The 21,952-nt window shown below is 43.1% G+C and overlaps 1 protein-coding gene across 1 annotated transcript in view; it reads left to right on the forward strand.

The window, feature by feature from the left end:
• The window catches only part of LOC126473606 (F-actin-uncapping protein LRRC16A), a 517,910-nt gene that overhangs the window by 31,924 nt on the left and 464,034 nt on the right, over positions 1-21,952 (forward strand). Inside the window, exon 2 of the mRNA XM_050100768.1 lies at positions 13,034-13,131. Coding sequence (XP_049956725.1) covers positions 13,034-13,131 — 98 coding nt within the window. The remainder of the gene's footprint in view (positions 1-13,033; positions 13,132-21,952) is intronic.

The following is a 21,952-nucleotide window of genomic DNA, read 5'->3' on the forward strand; positions in this document are numbered from 1 at the left end:
GTCAGTTGTCCATTGGAGTATCCACGGCATTAGAACCAGTCGGGATGAATTGTCGATCCTCCTACGATCCTACTCGTCAGTCATCTTCTGTCTTCAGGAAAGAAAGCTGCATCCCCACAATCGCTTTGTATTCCCTCATTTCCAGTCAGTCCGGTTTGTTCTCCCCTCTGTTGATGGCACTCCAGCACACGGGCGACTTACGATTCTTCTCCATGATACTGTCCATTATCACCAAATCCCCTTAAACAGTTCCTTCCAAGCTGTTGCTGTCTGTCTTTCCCTTTCTGGATACACCTTCTCTATTAGTATCGTATACATTCCATCGTCCACACTGATGGCAAGAGCTGATCTTCATCGCCTTGGTCAGCTCCCCCCCCCCCCCCCCCCCACCACTATTTGCTGGTTGGGTACTTCAATGCCCACCACCCGCCTTGGGGATCTCTGCTTCCTTGTTCGCGGGGCTCCCTATTGATTGACGTCTTCTACCAAGTGGATCTTGTTTGCCTCAACACTGGGGAACCTACATTTTTTTCTGCCTCCACGGCGAATTTCTCTCATTTGAACCTTTCGGTCGGTACTGTTCAGCTAGCTCGGCACTTCGAATGGTTCGCTCTTGCTGATACACACTCGAGTGACCATTTTCCATGTGTCCTTCGATTGCAGTCACAACTGCCATCTATGCGCCTGAGACGCTGGAAGTTTTCCCAAGCTGATTGTCGTCTGTAGTGACATTCGATGACCATCACTTTCCTAGCACCGACGATCAGGTCACTCATGTTACAGAAGTTATTCTTACAGCCGTGGAACGTTCAATACCTCGCACCTCTGATTTGCCCCGGAGCCCCCCAGTTCCTCGGTGGAACGAGGCGTGCCGTGACGCAATACGTGAGCGGCGAGGTGCTCTTTGCGTTTTCCGCCACTGTCCTACTTTGACCAACTGTATCCGCTATAGCAAGAAGGCAAGCTGGGACCTCACTCCCTCCTCAGAAGTTTGGAGTGGAATTCGACGGTTATCTGGTGTGCCAAGATTCTCCCTGATCTCAGGGCTCACTGTTGCGCATGATACGTTAGTGGACCCTGTCGCAATTTCTAACTCATTGGGTCAACACTTTGCTGAGATTTTGAGCTCTTCAAATCACCCGTCAGCCTTTCTCCCAAAGAAACGTGCAGCAGAAGTGCGTTCTCTTGCTTTCTCCTCAGAATAGTGAAAGCTATAATTCTGTTTTCTCCATGCAGGAACTCCAACACGCACTCACTTCTTTTCACTCTTCCGCTCCAGGACCGGATGGGATTCACATCCAAATGTTGCTGCATTTATCATACCATAGTGTGCATTACCTCCTTTGCCTTTATAATCGAATTTGGACAGATAGTACTTTTCCCAGATGATGGCAGGAAGCTATCGTCATTCCTGTTCTGAAACCTGGAAAGGGCAAACATCTCTCATCTAGCTTTTGCCCCATTTCTCTCACGAGTAGTGTATGTAAGGTTTTGCAGCGTATGGTGAATTGCCGTTTAGCCTGGTGGCTGGAGTCCTGAAGCCTTTTAACACCCGCCCAATGCGGTTTCCGAAAGCATCTTTCTGCTGTTGACCATCTTGTTGCTCTCTCCACTTATATCATGAACAATTTTCTCAGGAAACACCAAGCGGTAGCAATATTTTTTGATCTGGAGAGATCATACGATACCTGTTGGAGGACAGGCATCCTCCGCGCATCGTTCTCTTGGGGCTTTCGAGGTCGGCTGCCCTTCGTGAATTTATGCTAGAGCGCACATTTAAAGTGCGGGTAAACACTACTCTCTCCCATACTTTCTGCCAAGAAAATGGGGTACCCCAGGGCTCCGTGCTAATTGTTATACTGTTTGCCATCGCCATAAATCCGATTATGGATTGTCTCCTTCCCGATGTCTCGGGCTCCCTCTTTGTGGACGATTTTGCGATCTACTACAGCTCTCAACGAACCAGCCTTCTTGAACGACGTCTTCAAGGATGTCTCGATCGCCTCCACTCTTGGAGCATCGAAACCGGCTTCAGCTTTTCTCCCAGTAAGACCGTTTGTGTCAATTGTTGGTGTGCTACGGAGTTTCTTCCGCCTTCCCTACGTCTAGATCCTGTCGACCTTCCATTCGCGGACGTTGCTAAATTCTTGGGTCTTATATTTGACAGAAAACTGTGGTGGTCCTCCCACATTTCCTATCTTTCGGCTCGCCGTCTGCGATCTTTCAACACCCTCCATGCTCTGAATGGTACCTCCTGGGGAGTGGACCGAGTGGTTCTTCTCCGCCTCTATCGCGCCTTAGTGCACTCGAAATTGGACTATGGAAGCATAGTTTACTCTTCTGTTCGGCCGTCTATTATTCGGCTTCTCGACTCTGTCCACCACTGTGGATTTCGTTTAGCATCGTGAGCTTTTTTACACCAGCCCTGTGGAAAGCCCTTATGCTGAGACTGCTGAGCCTCTGCTGTCCATTCGGCGAGCTGTCCTTCTGAATTGTTGTGCTAGCATCTGTCTTCCATGCCTGCTAATCCGGCCCATGACCTTTTTTTCGATGCCTCCTTGAATTTAGGGTATGCAGGCCGCCCTTCCTCTCTACTACCACCGGGAGTCCGCTTCCGTCAACTGCTACATTCTCTTTCCTTCCACTTTCCTAAAACTTTCTTGACAATGGGTGGTACAGCACCGCCTTGGCTCCGTCCTCGGACCTGCCTGCTCAGAGACCTTTGTCAGCTTCCGAAGGATAGTACCCTTTCTCTCGTTTATCATCAGGCATTTGCTGCTCTGTGCGCAGAAATGAATGACGCCACATTCATTTACACTGACGGCTCAAAAACATCATTTGGTGTTGGGAGTGCCTGTATTGTTGGCGACACCCCTAATCTATTTTGGCTTCCCAACCAGCATTCAGTTTTTACTGCGGAGCTTTACGCTGTTCTTCAGGCTGTCAAATACATACATCGCCATCAGCGGATACAGTATATTATATGCTCAGATTCGCTCAGCTCTCTCCTCAGTCTCCAAACACTCTACCCTGTCCACCCTCTGGTCCACCGGACTCAGGACTGCCTCCACTTGCTCCACTTGGGGGGCATCTCTGTGGCATTCCTCTGGTTCCCAGGACACATTGGAATCCGTGGAAACGAGACGGCCGATATAGCGGCTAAGGCTGCAGTCTATCTCTTCTTCAGCCTGCTGTTAGCCTTCACTTCCCATCCTTGTACAAAAACAAATCTCCCGTGCCTTATTTTTCCAGTCTCCCACCACCTCCCAAAGTCCCACAGTCTGGCCACAGAGGAGCAGACCCCTCGTAACTCAGTACCATCCGGGACTGGAGCAGCTGAATTACATTTTCCGCCAGGGTTTCGATTACCTCTCGTTGCGCCCTGAAATGAGAAATGTCCTGCCCACTATCCTCCCCACCCCTCCTACCGTGGCATTCCGCTGTCCACCGAACCTACACAATATACTCGTCCATCCTTACACAACCCCTGCTCCCAATCCCATACCTCATGGCTCATACCTCTGTAATAGACCTAGATGCAAGACCTGTCCCATACATCCTCCTACCACTACCTACTCCAGTCTGGTCACTAACTTCACCTACCCCATCAACGGCAGGGCTACCTGTGAAACCATTCATGTGATTTACAAGCTAAGCTGCAACCACTGTGCTGCATTCTATGTAGGCATGACAACCAACAAGCTGTCTGTCAGCATGAACGGCCACCGACAAACTGAGGCCAAAAAACAAGTGGACCACCCTGTTGCTGAACATGCTGCCAAACATGATATCCCTCATCTCAGTGACTGCTTCACAGCCTGTGCCATATGGATCCTTCCCACCACTACCAGCTTTTCTGACTTGTGCGGGTGGGAACTTTCCCTACAATACATCCTACGTTCCCATAACCCTCCTGGTCTCAACCTTCGTTAGTCACTGTCCTCGCCCATCCAGCCCCCTCCCTGTTCCCATTCCAGCACTACACAGCCGTCATTTCACCGCCACACCCAGTCTTTTAATTTCTCTCCTTTCCGCAACTTACCCCCTCCCCCTTCACACCTTCTCTCCTGCCCTCTGCAACACTTCACTGTCCGCTTCTGCCACCATACTATAATTGCCCTCACCAGCTTCCTCCTTACCCCCACCCAGTCGCCACTCCCATCATGCACTGGTGCTGCTGCTCGCAGTGTGGTTTCAGTTCTGAGACTGCAGATTTGTGTGCAAGTTGCGTTTGTGTGTGTGTGTGTGTGTGTGTGTGTGTGTGTGTGTACTGCTGACAAAGGCCTTAATGGCCGAAATCTATAATTTTGTGTCTTTTTGTTGTGCCTATCGCGATTCAGCATCTCCACTATATGGTGAGTAGCAACTTTCCTTCTCTGGTTTTGTTACATTCCATCCTGGATTTTCCATTGTTTGATGTTAAAAAGTTATGTATATAGTATTTGTTTACAAATTCTGAAGTATTTTATTCAAATATACACTAATCAGTCAGAACATTATGACCACCTACCAACTCATGTGTCCAGAATTGGCGTTGATAACAGCAGCAATGCAAAGTTGCATGGAGGTAATCAGGCCTCGGTAGGTTGCTGGAGCGAGTTGGCTCCACGTCTATACGCAGTCATCTAATTCCTGAGAAATTCTTGGTGGTGGGGGGGGGGGGGGAGGGGGAGGAGGAGGAGGAGGTGGTGGTGGTGGTGGTGGTGGTGGTGGTGGTGGTGGCCTAAGAGCTCTGATGCCATGTTCAGTCACATTCCATATATGTTCGATCGGGTTCAGATCTGGCAAGGGGGGGGGGGGGCACATCAATTGAAGCTCGCTGCTGTGTTCCTCGAGCCACTCCATCACACTTCTGGTCTTGTGACATGGCGAATTATCTTGTTGAAAAATGCCACTGCCATCAGGAAACATGATCGTCATAAAGGGGTGTAGGTGATCTGCAACCAGTGGATGATACTCCTTGGTCATCATGGGTCCTTGCATGAGTGTCATTGGAGCCATGGATGTTGAAATCAATGTTTCTCAAGAGCTTAATGAAGATGACGCCAGCTTGACTGTCGCACCATACAGGTGTCAGGGAGCTGTTATCCTGGAAGATGAAGGATTAGCGCCCTCCCATTGGCATGATCAAGAAGTTATTGCTCTGCCATGTGCTAATGTCCAGTGCCGATGGTCAAGTGCCCATAACAATCGTAGTTGCTGATGCTGTGGTGTTAACATTGGCACACGCATGGGTTGTTTGCTGCAGAGACCCATCGTTAGGGGCGTTAGGTGCATTGTGTGTTCAGGCACACTTGTACTCTGCCCACCAGTGATGTCTGATGGTAGTTCTGCCACAATTCGTTGCCTGTCGTCCTTTCACCAGTCTGCCCAGCCTATGACATCTGACAGCTGCAATGAGGGTTGGCCGCGCAACCCCACAATGTCTGGACACTGTTTCAGCTTGGTTTCGACACATGTTGAAGGCGCTAGCCAGAGCACTCTTTGAACACCCGTGTAGTTTTCAAATGCTTCTGCTGAGCCTCCTGGCCATCACGATCTGCCCTCGTCGTGCTCAGGTCGCGTGCCTTCTCCATTGTACATAGACTGCATGCTCACTGATACAGATTGCACCATGCGTGTGTCGTGACTAGCAATCATTCCTCGCCTGGTGACACTGCTATCGCCTGAATGGGTTGAAATCAATAGTAGGTTGGGGTAGGGTTGCCAGACATACGGTTTTAGCCAGAAAAATATGGAATTTTCCCGTTTTGTTGCGGATACAGTGCAGACCTTTAACTGTATACCAGATGTTCAAATTTTGAACATGAAGCATAATGACTTATATTTTTTAATCTTCCAGTACCAAATTTTATGATAAAGAGTACATTTTTCATGCTAGGGTGCGCATGTGATGTCAGTTGAGACTGAGAGCGAGACAAATATGATGTGAGAAGCAGGACTGCATTATGTGCATCTATTAACAAAGAGATCAGCGAGGCCTGCCCAGTTCTGCCACAGCAGAAATCAGGCGACTTTGCCGTGCTCATATTTTGTCGGTTGCAGCCAGCCTCAGCGATCCAACTCAGAACCTTGCATTATAGCCATTGATTGTTGTGGTCTGTACTTTTTATTATCAAAATGTGAGTTTTATTACTGGCTCTTTTCAATTTCAAATTGTCTGTGATAAGGAATTAGTAGCATAAAGCACCATCATTCAACATGAAACTACAAATTCCGTTTGGAGCCTTGCTTGGAAATAAAGTGATACCGGAATGTAAGTGTTACTGTAGCACTACAACTTCGTGACGGAAGTGCGGCTTGTTCCCCCAACACCGCACCCCCTCAGAATTTTTTTTCTTTTTGTGAACAAACTGTACTTCCACTTCATGCAACAAGCCATATTGTTTCATTCATTTCGGGGGCAGGTTCAACACTTTATCACAAGCCATCATGTATTTTACGTTTTAGAACTTATTTCTTTGTGGAAGAAGTGTGTTCAAAATGGATGGGACTGTGACAAATCCAACGAAAAGTAAATTAGATATCCAAACCAGCACACACCAGAGTAGATGACAGCAAGTATATCGTTCAGTTTGGGGAAAAGAATTTCCAGAATTGCGACCATTTCCAGGAAATGTATCTAAAGCAAGGTGTACTTTATGTGTTGGAAAATCTGGAGATGTTGATATAGAATACAATACTTTGTTGAGACGTATACCTACAAGAAGGTTAAGTCTAAAGCCTGTCATAGAAAGATTGTTGATAACTCTTCCTGCATACTATTCTAGTGTAGATTATTGCCTCAGCTTCATTAAAAACCACTTGATAGGTTTGTCTGGTTCAGGAAAACAACTCATTTTAGTGGAATTGCATCTAAAATTTTCCTTGTACTTCACTGACATTTTTTTGAAGGGTGCGCTCAACTTAGAAAAAAAAAATGAAATTACAGTTTATGACTTATACCATGTGATGGAGAAAATAAAAATGGAGTTAGAACATAGGATAAATGATCTGCTGTTTGGTTATAACATGCAACAGTTGCTAGATAAATTGTAGGACCTGATCCCAGGTGAAAAACAAACACAAGTTGAAGAATGCAAACATATATTGGAAGTTTGTCTGAAATATTTTAATAAATGGTTTGATTTTGATGAGAGTAACTTTTTACCCTTTTATGGATTGCATATCATTTGAGAAAAAGCCTGAATTTCAAAATATTTTGAAATTAGCTGAATCACTTTGTATTGTTGATTTCCTTAGTGTAGATAATATGTTTTCAGAGGTCGCTATGGTTTCTTATGTATTTTGGGGGCAAGGGAATGAGTATTTGAAAGCAAAGTTAGCTACTATGACAATACCAGAGATGGGTCTGCATCATATAAATGATTGGCGCATCAAAATTGTGCAGTGTTTTAGTTTTATTTACATCTGTTTTGAGTACATTTCCTTCAAATCCATTCATGGAGAGAGTTTTCTCCGTGATGAACATTTTATTATTTAGCGTATGGCTAATACAGACATATCATAAAATTAAATTACATATACATATGTACATATTGACATACAAGAAACTTAAGTTTGTCTGTACAACTGAATATCCAGTCCTTCAATCCAGCGCACTGCATCTGCAGTTGCTAGCAGGAAGTCCTCTTCGGCATTGCGATAGGCTCGAATCCTGCATTCACTGAAAATGAAAATGTGGTGAACAGTTTGGTACGGAGCCCCGCAGTCAAAGGCTGGACTAGGCGCAGCTTCTTCCACTTAAACAGTGTGTCCCTGCATCGGCCATGGCCGGTACGGATTCTGTTGAGAGTAATCCAGGTCTTGTGTGGTAGGTCAAATCCACTTGGAAGTTTAGCACCTGAAAAGATGTTATGCAGGCACACACGTCACTGCTTCCCACCGACCTTTCCATTCTTTAAGATGTTTGAAATCCTTAGCAACCATGCTAGCAGCATCGCACAGAGTTGGATGGCATGATTTCAGTCTCTTACTGTTTAAAAGTGACAGGTCGCTATGCACGGGTAGGTTAGAATTCCTGGAGATCTTGTTGAATTCTCGCATAAGGGCAGTACATCTGTACAGATCAGGAGGCATTATACTGAACAGTGGAAGCCAATAAACTGGAGTAGATCTGATTGCGCCAGATATTATGCGCATTATGGTATTCAGCTGGGTGTCAACAAGCCTCGTATGATGACCGTTCATCCTAACAGGTGCACAATACTCGGCACTTGAGTACACAAAGCCCAGAGCTGAAGATAGCAGGGTGGTTGCTGAAGATCCCCGGGTAGTTCCGCATAGCTTATGGAGGGTGTTGTTTCAAGTCCTCAACTTCTGAGCTAAGTTAAGAAGGTGTTGTTTGAAGCATAGTGTACGGTCCAGGATGACGCCGAGATATTTTGAGTTCCAATTATGACGAAGAATTCTGCCTCTGAAACTTACTTCCAGTTTTACGTTCGCCAACTGATTATTTAAATGGAAGCAATACACTTCTGTTTTACTCTCACTGGGTTGGAGTCTCCAGATTTTGAAGTAATTATGAACATTAAATGGAGGGATGAGTGAAACAGATGTTCAGTTGATCTAATAAATAATGAATTGTACATTTATTTCAATTATGATGAAAGTTGCAGTGATTTGTATAAGACAGTGTTGTCTAATGAAAAAAATGTTGAGAATTGCACGCTCAACTGAAGAGTACTCCCCTTCAGTATGTCGAGTGTACTATGAAGAGAATGTGCAGTAAATATAATTATTTCGAAAAATGTCAGTCTCGATCAAATTTGTTCCTATTTTCCCTCACTGAAATCTGGCAACCCTATCTGGGTTATAAAGTTCTGGGTGATAAGTGTATATCCATTGAGACTTACCACTTCAGATGTTTGAGTGAGGGAGCCTTAGTAGTTCATACATTTGCAATGTCTGAGAGAGACTTTGCAGTCCAGTTTCAACTGTGTTCAAGAGACTTAGCTTGTTTTAAGTGAGCTGAAGTTTAACTGCTCAGCTGTTACAATAACAGATAGCGTTATCAGTTTAGCGTGCTATTTTCGGGTGACATTCCAACAGAGTGAACCATTTAGACAAAGCAAGCTATTTTTGGCCCAGATCCACCCCTGTATCTTTACCCTGAAAGGTCTAAGAGTTATCTTTTCTCACAGTTTTTTCAAACGTACGATTATGTGACGCTGTCTCGAGGAAATGGTTTGTACTCGGTTGTCGAGCAATCTTTGATGCATTTCAGCTATTTCCACTATAACTTTAAACTCTGTCTGCTGATAAACCAGCATTAAAATGTTTTGATCTGTTGGCTGTCAGTTGATAACTACTGTTGAATAACAACAATGTCCGAATGCAGTTGACAGCAGTGATCCCACCCCTTTCCTTTCTTCTCCTCTCCACCTTCAATTTACATGTAATGTATAACAGCTGTGGATTCTGAGTGGCATCTGTTCTTTCGGACATGTCTGAAAGAACAGGCACCGCACATTCATATACTCCGTGATAGCTTAGCCGAGGCCTGATGAGTGGTGCAGGGAGCTCAAAGTCTGAAAACAATTCCACGTCCTGTTGTGATGTATCTGGTGCTGCCTCACAGAGTTTGTCTGCCTGTTGACTTGTGGCGCAGGTGATGAATATAATGGAAGCTCAATATCTGGAAACAGTTTTCCATCCTGACTTGATTTCTGCATGTGCTGCTACTCAAATGTACTTATTTCCACTCCAACATGTTGGGAGCTGTGTCAGGGAGTGTTCCTGAATGTTTGATATCTCTTGCTGCTGCTTCTCCTCTTCCTCAAATGTACCAGGCACTACATAGGGTGGTGTTGAACTGAGGTGGGGGGAGGGGGAGAAGACCACGAAAAGCACATACATACAGACATGCTCACATACCGAATAAGAAACACAGAGAGGGGAATGATTTAATGCTTACAATCCATTGTGTGTCAGTCAGTTTCTTCTAAGTGGAGGTGGTAGATCTCTGATGAAGCTTCATGATGATGATGATGATGATGATGATGATGATGATGGGCCTTTCACTATTCAGTACAGGACACACGTAGTTCATTTACTTGATTATTAAGCCTACTCTGGGGATGGGTGGTGGGGGTAGTCGACTGTAGTATTGTGAGAATTAGTAAAATTTTGGACTGCATTAATATCTCTAGGTCAGCCATTGTGGATTCTAGTGTCCTTCAAGATTCTGAACTGTGGGATGATGTCATAGAAATAGCGTAATCCTGTTCAGTGGTTTTTTATGTTGGATGTGAAAAGCACACAAGGGATCAGTAGGAGCAAGTTCGTTCTTGCTGGGTAGTATGCCTTGATGGACACTACAGGTGAGTAGGGGATAAAATTGTGCTGTAAATCTTAAATGTCCTGTGTAAAACATAAAGCACTTATGAGAGTGATCACTTTAAAATGAAGTGCCAGTTCGGACATTAGATCAGTCTGTTTAAAAGGATGATAGGAGTTTAACATTTCGTCAACACCAATGTTAAATTTTCATCACATTGAGGGCCGTCCACAGCAAAAATTCGTGTTCCAGAATGAGATTTTCACTCTGCAGCGGAGTGTGCGCTGCAGAGTGAAAATCTCATTCTGGAAATATCCCCCAGGCTGTGGCTAAGCCATGTCTCCGCAATATCCTTTCTTTCAGGAGTGCTAGTTCTGCAAGGTTCACAGGAGAGCTTCTGTAAAGTTTGGAAAGTAGGAGACGAGGTACTGGCAGAAGTAAACCTGTGAGTACCGGACGTGAGTCATGCTTCGGTAGCTCAGTTGGTAGAGCACTTGCCCGCGAAAGGCAAAGGTCCCGAGTTCGAGTCTCGGTCGGGCACACAGTTTTAATCTGCCAGGAAGTTTCAAAAATTCGTGTTAGTTACAAAGCAATACTGCTACCCATCAACAGAATTTGTGTGTCACTATGGTACAACTGGCTGAGAATTCTACCGTTAGACGGAAACCTATTGCTATCTGAATGTGTTGGGTGGTGTAATGTTCGAATCTGTTGACTCTACTACTACTACTACTACTACTACTACAAATATTACTATGGTAATACACCAACTGAGCCAAAGTGACCCACACATCTGTATGAAGTATTATACTACAGTTTCGTGTACAAACCCTCTTACAATTCATCCGAAATGAAAGGTGTGATGCACAGTTTCTGGTGTGTGGTGGTAAAGACACTGATCGTGTCTGTATTCTTGACAGGTAGTAACCCTGCATACAACACATTGTGGAAGATATCTTTTATCACAAGAGGTCGAGTGTTGTTTCTGTTCCATTTGCATATGGAGCAGTGGGAGAACGAATATGTGCCTCCGCCAAATAACTTTTAATCACTCAGTTGCGGTGAATCTATGCAACTTGTACTCTGCAGTATGGATCACAATTGAGAGACTCAAACTATGAGGTCATATCTAACGACAGTTAGCGTTCCTGAATTCTGGTTGATGTTCAATACATGATCTGCTGAGTTCTGAAATCGAGTTTGGTCTGGCACTGGTGACTGCTTTTCATGTTGAAATGTCATGTTTAGGAGGGAAACAAATTGTTACCCTCACAAGGCGTCACTGTTTCATCACATATTTTTACCATCGCTGATGATCATTCAATAGGGTATGATGTGAAAATACCACAGTTTCTGAGCTGTAATTAGCTATGAATTTTATAAAAAGTTGCTGTAATTCACCTCTGGGGATCTATAAATCGGTTGTGTTAGATACAATAGATGACGTATTTTGTGTCCAAGGTAGTAATTTCACCCACTTAAAGTTTGCAACCATAGTGTGTGGAACTTGCTAGCTGGATGTATGTTTAAGGATTTTTGGAGGGCACAAATCACCATCCGCATTTTCACATTTGTGTTCTGCTGTCTGATTTCAGTAAGAGACAAAAAATGGGCTATTGGTTTAAAAGTTGCACTGCTATTCAGAAATTTCTATGGAACCTTCAGCTTCCAAGTTACAGGTTTTGGGTCTACAGTAGAAATGTGAATACCTTGACATGACAATTCAGTGGATTATGCTCCTATATTTCAGATCTACAACTGCTCTGCGAGTTGAAGTTCTAACAGAAATGTAAAATGTACTGCGCGAAATATCATAAAGTTGATTCGTACAGCCAAAAGTTACAACCAAAAGTCTATATTACTGGCGATGGTTGGTTGTGCGGTTTTAGAGAATGTCTTATGCCCTTTCTGGAGACAACATGTATACTTTCTCTTCCAACGTATCAGTAGCTCCACATAACGCAGACTCACGACACCGATAAAAGGTGGACCAACACAGCAAAATTCAGTGTTCCCGAGTCCAAAGGTGTTACAACACGAGCAAAATACGGAATTTTTATGTGGGAATTATGAATGTGTTGCCAGCAAATACCGTGTTGTTCTTTGGTTGCGATAGTGCCAGATTGCCAGGGGGTTTCGCACCATGTTTTACCACCGGTCTGTGGATAACGGGTGATCTGTGTGGGTGGCGTTGATTGAATACTTTGCGATAACAAGGACGCTCGCCTCTCCAAGTGACTTCGGTGCAGCCGCCTTGTGTTAATGCCATCACCTCTTACGTCACCTGCGTCTAAGAAATATTAGTCGTAATTAGGACGTGAATAAAGCTGTTCGCAATGGAAAGGCTCCACTGTTTTTTTTTTTTTTTTGTTTTGTTTAAATCTCTGATATATCACATGACCCACATTTCATTGGAGATTTAACAGATGCATTCAAGATGACAGCTTCCAAAGTAGCCACCCTGCTGGTGACATAATCTCATGGGTTTACGCACTCTCCCATCTCATACTACTAGACTTCAAATTTCTGTTTATTCACTCGTTTTTATTTTAGAAGGGTGTTACACACTTACGGAATGTCTTTCAAAAATGATTGTCCGATTCTGCTTGTGATCTTCTGTTTCAAACTCCAGGACTATACGTCGTTTGAAGAATATGACGAGAGACAATATATTACTTCAGTGTGTGTTTTGTGATAGTAAGACCGTACCAACAGTTACGACTTCACTATATGAATTATTCTCTTCTGTTGCAGAAAGTGTGAAAGCGTTACTTGGAAAACATGTCAAGATACTGCACAAGAACGTCGTTAAGTTGGAGACGAAAGGAGACAAGACAGAAAACAGAGTGCTGGTGAGTTTTTATAATGCGAATGCACCTTTAGTTGTAGACCAGTGCTGACGACTCTGCCTGCTTCTGTCCTCTCACTGTGTAATGAACACGAGAGTTAAAAAGCGGGAGAGAGCACTTCGACAGTCATTCTTTATTATGAGGTCTGTGAGCAGGTCTTCTTCATATTTACGTTTCTGTGTACATCCAATATCGAAAACTTTTTCTAGACTCGTTTTGTGCTGTTACTCATGTGGCTTTTAAGACCTGTGAATTTTTACGCAAGTCGGAATTAGTCGCTTTGTTTCAAAGTTTACACAAATCGGCCCAATTTGCAGTACTCCAGTCATTATCGAGTATACGTAATACCCACTTCCATACACGAATAACATCAAAACATCAGTCAAAGGGCCCCTAATATGACCTACCATAATTATTTCTCTGTTCGTCAGCCTCCTGCTATGGAAGCGTGTGTTATCTTGGAAAGTTTAAAAAGTGTCGAAAGGCAATTTTCAGAGGGTGGATTCGTAATATCGTCTACACCTGTTACTATTATCGCCCATTAGGTGAAATTAGGAGCACCGGTTCAAAAATGGAAAATCTCATATTGGCTTAGCTTTTATATGTGGATTTGAATGTGGTTCGCTGAAAAAAGATTTAATTTAAAAGTAAGACAAAACCAACTCCTTTATGCTTTATTGGAAAACAATAACACATTTGTACAATTAGATGGGGTTATTTTCATCAGAATTACGGATATCAAATTTAAGAGTTAATTATCAGACGGAAAGAACGTATATATCTTTTCCGGTCCCCTCACTGTGCATCACAGTACGTGTGATTCCAATTGAAACACGAAAAACACGTAAGCAATTGTTCTCCGCTGAAATCATAAGAAAATTTATTATTACAAAATGCACAGGTGACATCCACAGAATCGTCACGAACAAACACCTCGAGATCGCCCTCGGTGTGTGCTAGTGACTCTCAGAAGAACTTGAGATTTTAGACTTTCTTTTATGTTTCCTTTTATAGTTGGTGGCAGGATTCCTCATTTGTGTTGCGCCGGTTGTTGAAGACTCATTTGACATGTTTGTATCCTGAGAAGCATAAAAGGCATCCATCTTTTCCTTATAAAAACCGGCCAGTACCTGATCTCTCCACGCTTTGGTTCGTGAGACGCTGGTTAGTACCGCTTTTTTATGTTCTTGGGCGAGACTATAGGATACACTGAGATGGAGGCATATGAGAAATGCGACTCGGATTGAGGTTCATCTTCACCTGCAGACTTAATTTGGCTGTCAACACTGTGAAAAAGGTCTGAGTGCTAGATGAACTGTGGCAATATCTGTAAGTAGTTGAGGCACACAATGAGCTTCACAAACACGCATTTTCGGGTTATCGCTCACTTCACGAACAAAATTGGCATCCGTAAGTAAAATACTGAGTCTTTATAAAAGTGGATGCCAGTGCTACGAAAACTACTCGATGCATTACTCACGATTGCTGGTGTAGTGTATGTTTTGCCGTCGAGTTCGGCGACTTCGTATTGCGTCACAATTCCACCCTCATTATTGGAAATCCATTTCTCAGTTTCTATATTGTGATTGATCCAACCTGAATTAAAACAATCCGGTCTTCGGTAGTAATCGTCACGAAAGAGGCAAAATACTTCATCCACTTGCAAAACAAATCACATTGAATCCATTCTGATGGATGATATCCTGGAATAACTCTCAGAGGAGCTCCATTCATTAGCGTCAAGTCCTGCTTTTTTTCTGGGGAAAACTATCGTCAGAGGGACTACTGGTGGGCAGCTGGCGTTTGGGTGACGGTGGTGTTTAGCTTTCCCCTCTCTGCCCTGACATTTTGTAGATTGCAGTTTCCCTTTTGTACAAAGCTCGTCCACATTTATGCTTCTGACGCTTGTGGTTTCCTGGTTGGGTTGAAGTAGATTTTGTCAAGTTCTGTTCTGAGAATACAGAAAAATGAACTCACATTGTCTCGAGTGAAGACTAAAATTCTAGCCCTTGTCAGTGATTGTGGTGTTCTTATTGTTAAATGGGAACAATACATTTTCAAAAGCAAGTCGAGCCACTTTCGACCCGCCGTGTTCGCCGATTAAGAAAAGGTAGGGGGGCGGATTGTTTCTTAAGACAAGTTGGAACATCACCTGCTTTACATCATTTCCATCCGAACCAAACAAATTCATTTCCATCTCCGTACAATACTTGACCAGCTCTTCTCTACCTCAGGCGTCATCGCAGGTTTCCTTCCAAGTTTCTATCTTACAACTGCAGTTCCATCTTCACTGTCTCCTTCTGCGCATCTTTTACCGGACTGGGTTCTTTCACTGTCAGCATTCTCATTTTTTTTTTTTTTTTTTTTTTTTTTTTTTTTTTTTTTTTTTTTTTTTTTTTTTTTTTCTGAACAGCCCGTCATGGAGTCTCAAGATTTGAAGTGCTCCAAGTTAGTGTGTGTGTGTGTGTGTGTGTGTGTGTGTTGAGGCTTATGGGCGCTCAACATCGAGGTCATCAGCGCCCTGACACACATTAAAAGGAACGAATGTGGACAGACCTAATAAAACTGAAGCACACACTCAAAGAAAGCAGGAAAAGAAGGAAAATGCTACATAAGAAAGTAAAACCGAAGGAAAGGGAAAACATAGCAACAAGAATGCCACAGGAAATTGACATTGGCTGGCCACTTACAAAAAATATGGGCGAGCTAGTCACACAGTGAGCAAATTAAAATCCTCTCCCTAAAATCTCTGTAAAAACATTTGACTCGGCACAGAACTTTAAAACTTTAACTACATTCGTCCGAGTGTTGCCTAAAAGAGATGGCAGGTCCGCAGGCAAGTCAGCCTCGGCCCGCTCGTCAGAAAATAAAACGCAATCCAATAAAACGTGGCGCACAGTGACCTGGACGCCGCAAGCACCACACATTGGAGGGTCCTCTCGCCGGAGCAGGAAGCCATGCGTCATAGGGCTGTGGCCTATTCGAAGCCGAGTGAGGAGAACGTCGACCCGTCGATGGGGCTGAAAGGAAGTACACCACACACGCGTTGTGGGCTGGACCAAACGGAGCCCCTTCTTCTTGTACAAGGCTTACAACAATAGAAATGACGAATTTAATAAAATCAAATAAATTTTAAGAGGAAAATGCGAGGCAGTTTGATTAACAAATTAAAATAGGTGCCTAGGGGCGATATTGGGAACGCAGTCCCCCCCCCTCCCTACCCCCCCCCCCCCCCCCCCGCCCACACACACACACACACACACACACACACACACACACACATACACACACACACACACACACACACACACGAAAGTTCTTCAAAACACCTGTTCTCACTATTAATATTATTGGAATCGTTATTTAACATACGTTCTAGTCGTAAAAACGGAACTATTGTATGTAAACACGTAGCTGGTAGTTCCCGCGATTCATTGCAGGCAGTAGAAACATTCGACACAGCCTCAAACACTCCAGACGCCACGCTGTTCCCGCTACGCTCTTAAGACGGCGCTTATAGCGGAGCTGTGCTATGAGCAGCGCCGTGCTGGCCAAACAAAGCAGTACTGCTCAGTTCCGCTGCAAATGAAGCGGTGAGCAGAGCGTCCGAGTGACTCCGGCTGCCCTCCGACAGCAGTCAGTACTGTTGCTCCCTCTTGTGTTTCTTTTGTTGTACTAATGGCTCCAGCAGAAGCCTCGAGAGCAGCTTTTTTTTCCGCCGCGTTCTTTATCGAACCGGCGGATAAGTTATCTGATGTATGGCAGCAGTATTACAAAGTGCAAGTACATGTTATATTTTCTTAATCTTTTAGTTCTTTCATTGTCTTAAAAAGTTGAAGTAGCATAGCTGACGAACACATGAAAATCGTGACTTATTATGTGAAAAAGTTTCCAAAACAGTCTCGTTTCGACAGCTTCGTTTGGAAGTCTGTCAAAGTTTCGTCCTGTCTAATAAATGCCTTGCATAGAACGCTCAGTTTCTGCTGTATGTTGCTCGTGGACACTCCGAAATTCTTCTAGTTCAGTGTTGTGGAGAATATGCAAATTGATAAATATCGTCAGCAAATTCTGATGTTCATATTGGCTTCTAAAATATGCTCCACTTAGCGCTCATTATTCCTAAAGCACATATGGTTAATGGTTATTGTCGGGAAGACTGCTTGCCGAAATTATCTTTCCCTGGATTAAAGACCTATCGACTGTAAAAGTTAATAAAATGTCTCGTCTCCAGCGAACAGAAAAGACAAACACCTGATGTCTTTGGCAGTGGAGTCTGTGGCGGTATATTAAGCTTCCCTTCCGGCATCAAGCGAAATACACAAGAAGAACGAAATCTACATCTTCTCTTTCCTCCCTATGTCACCGAACATCGATTATAACCAGTTTCCCGTGACGATCTGCAACGGCTTGTAGAGCGATCGAATGAAAATGTTTATAACTATAAAACATTGCACCAGAATTTTCGGGGCGTTTTAGACGAACGTGTTTTTGTCATTATCACCGACTACATTTGGAAAGTTCAGTAGGACATATAGATCATTTACAATGTACACAAAATCATCTTCCGAAGGCACTCGTGTTGCGGCTGGAGACAATCCCACAACATTTCGATAGGTGACTCTTACAACGCTTACAATTTTGAATGTCAGAGAAATTTCTCGAAAACTTCCTATGGTTTATATGACCGTGTAACAATTCTCGTTTAGCATCTGTCGACATATTAAAAAAATTACATTATTCCATTGAAAAACAATCTGTAGTCGCTTGTATATCGCGTTAGATAAGAAAGTTACACACAGTAAGCATTTGCCATCCTACTCTCTCTTTGCGTATTATCATTTGCCAAAATCTTGTTTCGATATCTCAGTGTACACGAATACAAGGGTGTTACGAATATTTCATTCTCGCCTTATCTTCTGGGCACGCAAGTATAATGGTGTGCGTCATATACGATCCATTTTTTTTCGAGAATGGAGTGAATTATAGATTCCATCACAAGTCTAAAGAATAGTCGAATATGTTGACTACATTTCGTACGCAGCAACATGTAACCTAACGAGCACCAAACGAAAATTCTTACCGACCTCTATTTTTCATTGCTAACTATTTGATTTTGTTGCAGTAGCTTGCGTAATTTTGAAATATCGCAATAACTATGAGGATTAACGATAAGGTAATCAGTCCATCGCGGGGCACACGAATAAAGTTGTGATATATGCGAGGATCAGTTTTTATTACGGAATAGTTTTCTTAAAAGACTGCAGACCGGCCGGCTGGTGCGCTTGCCGCCCACACTGGCTGCCGCGCCTCTCCCTGGTCCCACTCCCACTCCGACTCCACTACACGTGGACGCGACGAAGAGCTGCGGTGGAGCTCAGGGTTGCTGCGGAAATTCTGAGGTAGCGTCACAGCAACGTTATTAGGCGCAGGATATCTACCCTACTATAAAAATACAACAACTAACGTGTCACTAATATTTCTTTACGCTTTAAATGATTGCTCCGTGAGATATTACAGTTCCGGTTCGAAAACATCGGATATTCTCGATAGTGGCTGCTGTGAGCAACTGAGGTGGTTTAGATAGTGAAAAGAATAATACACAATATCGCACAGTGATGCACTTATGATGTCGAAAACGTCAATCGTGTATCGTGTATGGTGTATCGTTTTCGACCCCAATACAGATCTGACTCTGCGCATGCACCCCGTATTTGCTACCTGACGAAAAACGCCTCCACGCCTAACGTAGCCAGCATCTGTCCCAAGTGGGCCTCATCCGCGTACTGCGCATCGGTACGGGTTGTGAGCCTACGTTCGTGCTAGAGTTTTGTGATTCTCCCGTCTATATGAGAGTCTCTCTTCCCAACAACATACGGTTCGCTCGGATTGAATAATTGGTCTCTGAGGTATGACTCCTGTTCTTGGACGTCGAGTCGAAAGTATTACTTCGCGAATGCACACTTGGCGACATGGGGCCAGCACGACTGTTGGACCATCACTGTTAAGGACCTTTTCACGTCAAAAAGATGTTAATGTCGAAAATAATGAAAATTGTAGACTGTGCGATAAGGGACTCTACTAGCTTATGTGGTGTTCGGTAGCACTCTGAGTATACTAATGTATATGATGATGATGATAACTTTATAATTAGAAATGTCAAAGATGACGTTGTTCTTTACACACAAATTGTGGCTGTGTCTTATCTGTGCATTATTTAGCATTCTGAAGTTATTAGAGGCAAAACATAGGAAGCAAAAAGCTATCTGCAAGTTATACAGAAGCGAGATAGATAACAGTCCAGAAGAATACAGTATTTAATATGAAGGCAATGAGACAAGATTGTAGCTTGTTGTCGCACATCTTGTGCGTACATTCAGCTAGTGGCAAAGAAAACCAAACATAAATTGGAACTATGAGAAGTTTGCCGATGACATTGTAATTCTGTCGGAGATGGCAAAGGACTTGGAAAAATCAGTGGAATGGCATTTGTAGTATCATGCAGTGATGAACACGGACAAAAGTAAAACAAAGCTCATGAAATGTAGTCGATTTTAAAATCGGGCGATGCAGAGGGGGATAGGTTAAGGAACGAGGGACAAATTTGTAGACCTTTCTGCTGCTTGGGGAACCACATAACTGCCAGCGGCACAGGTAGAACGAAAATATCGAAACTATTACGCCGTGTTTCTTCATGGACGGTACCACAGCCAAATATTTATTGAATCGATCCGGCATTTTTCTTCACTTAGGCTGTTATTTATTTATTTTCACCACCATTTTTGACTCATAAAAGCTATTGTGTAGTGAATATATTTTCCAGATGTCTAAATTGGCAGTCTCCACAATGTGGCCCTCAACACGTATTGGTTTACAAACTGTTCTAAGTGTTCTTCCATTTAACTTGTTCATATAAGGCGGAAAAATGCGCAAATATAATTTTGACAAAATTTGCTGAAGCGTGGACAATAGTTAAGACGAGGAGAGAACAGAAGCGTTTCATATATGGTGGATAATTCAGAGATACGCTGAATGTCAGAGGGCTAGATGGCGTAACAAAGGAAGGGGTACCGAATCGAACAGGAGAGAGAAAGGAATGTTGCATAGCACAACTTCACCAAAAGGAGAAGAGCGAGAAGAAATTTTCACTATAATAGGCAAGTCCAAGTGGGAGTAGGTTGCAGTAGTTCGTTAGAGATGAAGGATGGTCGCACAAGATGTAAGAGTGTGAAATGGTGCTCCAGACTGAAGACGAGAACAACACAGTTCCTCCCTTTCATAAAGATGATTATGCAATGCAATCACGTGTTCGAATGTTTTATTTCTCACCAAGGAAGGTGGAAGAAAAGGTTTGTTGGAAGCACTGGGGTTGCCTTCGCGACCTTCTACAGGATATAAGCGCAGCTGAAAAACACTAACATGTTTACTTTGCGATTTTGCACCCAACTATTTCCAATTTTCTGGCAACTACATTGATTTATAAAGAATATTTTTAGTCTAGAAACAATTGCTCAGAAGGAGCTGTGGTTCCAGGTAGCAAACTGCATTTATCGTCGTCCAAGCGCTTCGGAACACTCTAATATGGACCCGTTCAAAAGGAATAGCGACATTCCCACAACAAATTATTGAACCACTGTACACGGAAGTGCGCACACTTCTGCAGACTCCATTTCGTGCGGAATTCTAATAGAACAGATTAACTTGGCTCTAATCAGATTCTTGCATCTAACTCGCAAGACACCCTTCTACCACATTCCTTTTTTGTACTTGAGATTTCAACGCATTACTATGTGCTGCTTGTATATGTATTGTATTACAGATATTTTTCTCTATACTACGTCGTGTTGACGCTGTAAATAAAGTCGTTTAGATGGCCCCATGGAACATGGGCAGAACTGTTACATTCATTATCCCAAATACTAGAGGCACACCGTATTGAAATATTTCGTGCAGAATTATCCTCTGGACATTAATTAATAAATAATCATTACAATTGTTTCTTAATTTACTGTGGGCCACGCGTATTACATTTACTGATGCCTGAAATTTTTTCTGCTTTTAGTTGTGATAAAGGAAGGTAATATTCCTGATTTTTGATTGTGTTATATTATGTTTCTATTACTGGTTGGATAATGAACAAAAGTTTTTGAATTGGAAATGTTATGACTTTTAATTATGAAACCATAAATGGAAGTTAATGAAATGCTTTTACGGACGGATGCCGGAAAGACATCATCAAACACATTTGAAATAAACTTTCTAGGAAATTTAATAGTAAATGTTCTTAGCTACATTTTCTTCTCTATGGAAACCTTTCTCTCTTCTTGCTGCTGCGGTGGTCATTTTGATACAGCCGTCGTCTTGTTGACCGCGTCGCGTAATGAGACAAACTCATATTTCGATGCTGTGAGATGAAATATTTGTCAAATAAATAGACAGGCACTGTATTTTACTTGAAGTTATTTATATTAACCCAAAAACCAATATTATTAACAAAACTGTTGTAATAGGAGGAGCGATAGTAATAGGAGGAGCGATAAAATGTGTGTGTCCTCTCTTCATCGAGACACAGTACAGACTCTTTCTGCGGACGTAAAAAAAGTTGCAGTCGCAGCTCTCTAACTAACGGCCTGTCTGCTGCAACGCATCACTTCCGTTTTTATTTCTTTGGGAACGTCTATCAATTGCCATTACATGGTGTACTCACTTCTATTTTTTCTCGTAGTGCTCTTGCTGTGTGGGCAACGTCTGAAACTAAAGAGGATCGTCGAAACTATGAATTCCTGGATAACTATCCACGTTGGCTGCTCGCCGCTAGGTTGCATAT

Source organism: Schistocerca serialis, chromosome 4, assembly GCF_023864345.2.
Source record: "Schistocerca serialis cubense isolate TAMUIC-IGC-003099 chromosome 4, iqSchSeri2.2, whole genome shotgun sequence".
NCBI classification, from domain to species: Eukaryota; Metazoa; Arthropoda; class Insecta; order Orthoptera; family Acrididae; genus Schistocerca; species Schistocerca serialis.